At 35.8% G+C, this 5,713-nt stretch overlaps 1 protein-coding gene across 1 annotated transcript; it reads left to right on the top strand.

The window, feature by feature from the left end:
* The first annotated feature begins 1,597 nt into the window (after window positions 1–1,597).
* LOC104249960 (uncharacterized) lies at window positions 1,598–3,169 on the top strand. The gene has a single exon (XM_070166781.1). It carries the CDS (start codon window positions 1,598–1,600, stop codon window positions 3,167–3,169), a length of 1,572 nt encoding a protein of 523 aa, XP_070022882.1.
* Window positions 3,170–5,713: the final 2,544 nt, after the last annotated feature.

Below are 5,713 nucleotides of genomic sequence, written 5' to 3'. Positions count from 1 at the left end.
GGCAGCTTATTTCTAGTTGTTCAGGTAAGTATGGTTCAAGCAGGTACAATGTATTTAATTTGCCTGGCCTTTGTTTGAATGATATACATTGGTTGGCTATGTAGGTTTAATGATTTTAGTTGTTAATTTCCACATACTAAGGTCTTGTGATTCTCTGGTAGATGTGCCTATATATATGACCTAAGGCAACGATTAGAAAGAGATACATTTGAAGCTCGAACACCCCTAACCCAATTGAAACAGAAACAGTATCCTCAACATAATAATGATCAAAAGCTACAGTAGTCAACACCACCAGAACATAGATTATACATTAACAAACATGAAGAAAGGTATATACTACACTGATTCCAGAAAGATGTTTATTTTCTGCCATCACAGTGGCTCAGCGAACTGCTAATGTTAATTAGTTTAGTTAGATCTCTTCTATCTCCTCTACAACACCTAGCTCAAATTCTCTAATACAAAAAAACTTATAGAGAATAAGCTGGTTGTCCATGTGGGATGGGGCAACTATAAATGCCCAACAACATGAAAAGCAAATTACACAACTTCTCCCTACTTAACAACTCTCCTTCTTCAGATCAAATAACAACTCTAGAGAACTAGCAAGAAAAATATGATAATTCATATTTCAGTTGGGTTGGCTTTGTAGGTTTAATGATTTTAGTTGTTAATTTCCACATACTAAGGTCTTGTGATTCTCTGGCAGATGTGCCTATATATGTGACCTAAGGCTTTGTAGGTTTAACGTTCACGAGCACATTCAGCATATTTTGATCGCAGGTGGGAAATTTTCCAAATGGTTAAACTGGTAACTATCCACTTTCAAAATTTAATTTAAACCTAACGCTAATACTAAATCATGTGAAGTGTAAACAGATAAACATAGAAGCTGCTATTTCAATGTGCCTGCCCTTGCTCAGTAGGAGGTACGGCGATTAAAAATTAGATAGTACTTTCCTAGGTTAATCCTCCCTTCTCTATGCTCATATACCCTTCAGTAGGAGCTGAAAGCAATAATTAGGAAGAGAAGGTAACTAGACGCATAACACGCTAGACCAGTGATAATATTTCTTCCAACTAAAGCCACTACTTAGCAAAACAAACACCAAGAACAAAAAACTTATACAAAACTAGTTAACAAGCCTAGGAAAAATGCGTTAGGAAAACTACTAATTTTTATAGCTCTATTTTTGTATTAACATCTATGAGTCACAAAAACACATCAAATACACATTACTAAGGTCATGTATTTTTGTAGTTTCATAGAGTGTTACGTACCCTGGTTTGAACTTGTTCTTCATTGCACACAATTCGTATAAGTAATTCTGGAATAGACTACTTTCTTCTTGTTTGAATAATGTGTTTTTGTGACTGCTTGTCTGAATACCCCTGGTATATGTTAATTATTATATATATATTTTGATTATTATAATCCTTCCCCTTTTAATTAGTAAATTAATTTATTTATTTTTTTAATATAGATATGATGGATAAAAGTTGGTTGAATATTAGGAATAGAGTCGACCAAAGATATAGAGATTGAGTAGACAACTTTCTTAATTGGGCATTCAGTCAACCAACGGTGAACACTATGATTCGGTGTCCTTGTAAAGGGTGTATGAATACTGTGTTCAAGCTAAGGGTTGGTGTAAGAGGAGATTTATTGAAGAAGGGTTTTTTTGATTCTTATAAAGTGTGGGACTTGCATGGAGAAGTGTTAGTTAGAGTTGAAACTTCTAATACTGCAGTTAGTGATGAAGCGAAAGATGATAGCATTGAAGAGGATAATATTACTGAAATGATTCACGATGCTTGTGGATATACGAATGTGGAGGATAATAATAATAATTCAGAAGACAATGAAGAGCCAAATGTACATGCAACAAAGTTCTACAAATTGTTAGAAGATGCTGAGACAGAACATTATCCTGGTTGTAAAAACATTTTGAAGTTGTCTTTTATTGTTAAACTACTTCACTTGAAGTGTCTTAACCATTGGAGCAACAAATCAATGGATGCATTATTGAGCTTCTTCAAAGAAGTTCTTCCCGAGGGGTCATTTGTACCTAATTCTTTCTATGAAGCAAAGAAAGTTCTTTGTGACCTCGGCTTAGGGTACACTAAAATAGATGCATGTCGAAATGATTGTATTTTATATTGGCATGATTATGCCAATGTCCAAGCATGTCCTAAGTGTGGTAAGTCTAGATGGAAGTCCGAAGAACACAGAGGCAAGAAAGTAGCTCATAAAATCTTGCGGCATTTTCCAATCAAACCAAGGCTTCAAAGATTGTACATGGCAAGAGAAACAGCTAAAAAAATGAGGTGGCACAAGGAGGGAAATGTTGATGATGGTGTCTTGCGACATCCATCTGACTCAATAACATGGAAATCCTTTGATGCGCGACATCCCACCTTTTCAGCTGAGTTAAGAAATGTTCGATTAGGTTTGGCGAGTGACGGGTTCCAACCTTATAGGAACATGAGTTTTAATCATAGCATTTGGCCCGTCGTACTAGCTACGTATAACTTGCCACCATGGAATTGCATGAAAAATCCATATTTCATGATGACGCTTCTTATTCTGGGCCCCAAGTGTCCAGGCAATGATATTGATGTATATTTACAACCAATGATTGAAGAGTTGCAAGAATTATGGGTCGGGGTGGAGACTTATGATGCACACTCAAGATCTAATTTTTTGATGCGTGTGGCTATCATGTGGATGATCAATGACTTTCCTGCATATGAAAATCTTTCAGGATGGTCAACTAAAGTCAAGCTTGCATGCCCTTGTTGCCATAAAGATACACAATCAACTTCCTTGCGTAGTAAGTTGTGTTATATGGGTCATCGTCGCTTCCTTCCCATGGACCATCCATGGCGGAGAAGTAGGACGTTATTTGATGGGAAAGTTGAAATGGGAGTTGCACCTAACCCTTTAACCGGTGATGAAGCACTTGTGCAATTACAAGCTTTGGGTAATGTGAGTTTTGGTAAAGGACAAAAGAGAAAGCGTGATGTTCATAGCAATGCTTACAATTGGAAGAAGAAAAGAATCTTTTTCCAATTGCCTTATTGGAAGAGTCTTATGTTACGACATAACCTTAATGTGATGCACATAGAAAGAAATGTGTCCGATAATATTTATCAACTGTCATGAATATGGTTGGTAAGACAAAAGACACATTGAAAAGTAGATATGACTTGATGGATCTTGGAATCAGACAAAGGTTGCATCCTATTGAGGATGGGAATAATATTTTGTTACCGGCAGCATGTTATGCATTATCCGCGGAAGAGAAGCTGAAGGTGTGCAATTTCTTAGCTAATCTGAAGGTTCCTGATGCATTTTCCTCAAACATTTCAAGGTGTGTCAACGTACAAGAGAAAAAGATACATGGATTGAAATGTCACGATCATCATGTATTGTTGCAAGACATTTTTCTAGTAGCTATACGTGGTTTGCTACCCAAGGAAGTGTGTGATCCAATTATAGCCTTAGGAAAGTTTTTCAAGAATATATACTCTAAGTGCTTGACGATTGAAGATCTTGATATCCTAGAGGCAGAAATTCCTATTATTTTGACCAAACTTCAACTTGTTTTCCCTCTGGCTTTCTTTGATGTCATGGTTCATTTGCCAATTCACTTGCCAGGTGAGGCAAAGCTTGGTGGACCAGCTCAATATCGGAATATGTATCCTATTGAGAGGTAATTTATTATTTAATAATTTTGATGCTATAGTTTTAGAATGACACCAATTATATTAATAAGTCATTTTATATAGGTATCTACGAACACTTAAGTCATATGTTCGCAACAAAAATCGTCCAGAAGGTTCAATTGTAGAAGGTTATTTGGCAGAGGAAAGTCTCACATTTTGCTCATGATACTTGAAGAATATCTCAACAAAGTTCAATAAACCAACTAGGAATGACGATGGATCTGTGTCAAATGATGAGATGTATATCTTTAAAAAAAGTGGGCAAACAAAGGGTGCCTCAGACGGCATCAGGCTATCTCATGTATGTATGTGCTTCAAAATTGTTAAGAGGTTTCGCATTTCATGGAGTAAGTCTCTTATTAACTTCAATATAGTTTCACATTGAGATAATTTGAATCCGATTTATCTTAGCTAACTTAAAATGTAGGGAATATACAAGCGAGATTGAAAGCAAAAGTTCAATGAGAGCTCATAAAAATGGGTTTCTTGATTGGTTTCGTGCACGTGTAGGTGCATGTCTACTCAAATAATAATATTGATATTAGTTTTTTCATCCCATCATGTTATTGGTCATAACAATATTGTTCGTCTTTGTTGATATTTGTACTATCTGCACAAGGACGCGCAAATGATGAGCTCATAAGCTTAGCCGTCGGTCCTGCACCATTAGTACATCGATATTCAACATTTGTGGTGAATGGATTTAGATTCCATACAAAAGAGCTTGCATTGAGAAGAAAAACGCAGAATAGTGATGTCCTTGTGAGAGGAGATGATTCAGACTCTAATAAGGAGTATTATGGTGTATTAGAGGACATTTATGAGTTATCTTATGTGGGAAACAGAAAAGTTTACTTATTCAAGTGTCATTGGTGGGATGTGGCTCGCTTGGGAAGAGGATATAAGATTGACAAATATGGCTTCACAAGTGTGAATATTCGGTGTGCCTTGAATACAAATGAGCCATTTGTGTTGGCATCTCAGTCAGAACAAGTCTTTTACTTGGACGACATGGTCGATAATGATTGGCTTGTTGTTGTGAAGATAAATCCTCGTGACCGTTTCAAAATTCCTGATAATTATGATAATTGTGTAGATATTGAAGATGAAGAATTACTGAATGAAGAAGTTTATCAACAAGAGGAAGCTGAATTTAATACTTTGTGCACCAATGACCAAGAAAATATTGTTGAGGTGTCTCTACATAGGGATAATGTTGAACCACAAAGTATTAACTATGATTATGCAAGTACGCAAGCTCAAAACAATGTGCATAATGAGGAAGAAGATTTCATTAATGACAATCATATAGAAATATCAGAGAGTGAAGATAGTGAAGAAGAGTTATTTGATGATGATGATGGGGAGGACACTGATACATCCTCTTGAAGACTAAGAAGCAAAAGACGAATGATATAAACGCTACATCCTATTTTGAAAATTCTCTATATTTTTGTCCATGACTTTATACTACCCCATGTATTTGTTGGGAACTATCAATGAACCAAAGATTATTGATGCTTGAATCTTTATATTTCTTTTTTGATTCTATTTGTGATGCTTGTAGCTTTATGTTGTATTGGTCTTCCGTTGTATTGGTATAATGTACAGGTGGAGTAATGAATTGTGTTAAAAGAAGGGATCTGTTGTTCTATGTGCCTGCTAATTTGGGTGAAAAGGGTTGACCATCAACTAACAAACAGTAGAGCTTTCTTTACTTTAATATCTAGTGAGGCATGGACATATGTCCCTTTTCTATAGACATCTGAAGTTAGAAAATTAGTGAATTAATATTTTCTCTATTCTGATCAATCATTTTCTTTTTATGTTTTATTGCAGGAAATGAGAGGAATTGGACGAGGAAAACGTGGGAGAGGCGAGACGAGCTGTGGTCGTGAAAATTTTCAAGGACGTGGTAATTTTGGAGCGACTAATTATCACGTTCATCTTTAGGTTACCAAATACCAAAATCATTTCTTGG

This window comes from Nicotiana sylvestris, chromosome 2, assembly GCF_000393655.2.
Source record: "Nicotiana sylvestris chromosome 2, ASM39365v2, whole genome shotgun sequence".
NCBI lineage: Eukaryota > Viridiplantae > Streptophyta > Magnoliopsida > Solanales > Solanaceae > Nicotiana > Nicotiana sylvestris.
The sequence above is the reverse complement of the archived record's forward strand: the minus strand, read 5'-3'. Positions and strand labels throughout refer to the sequence as shown.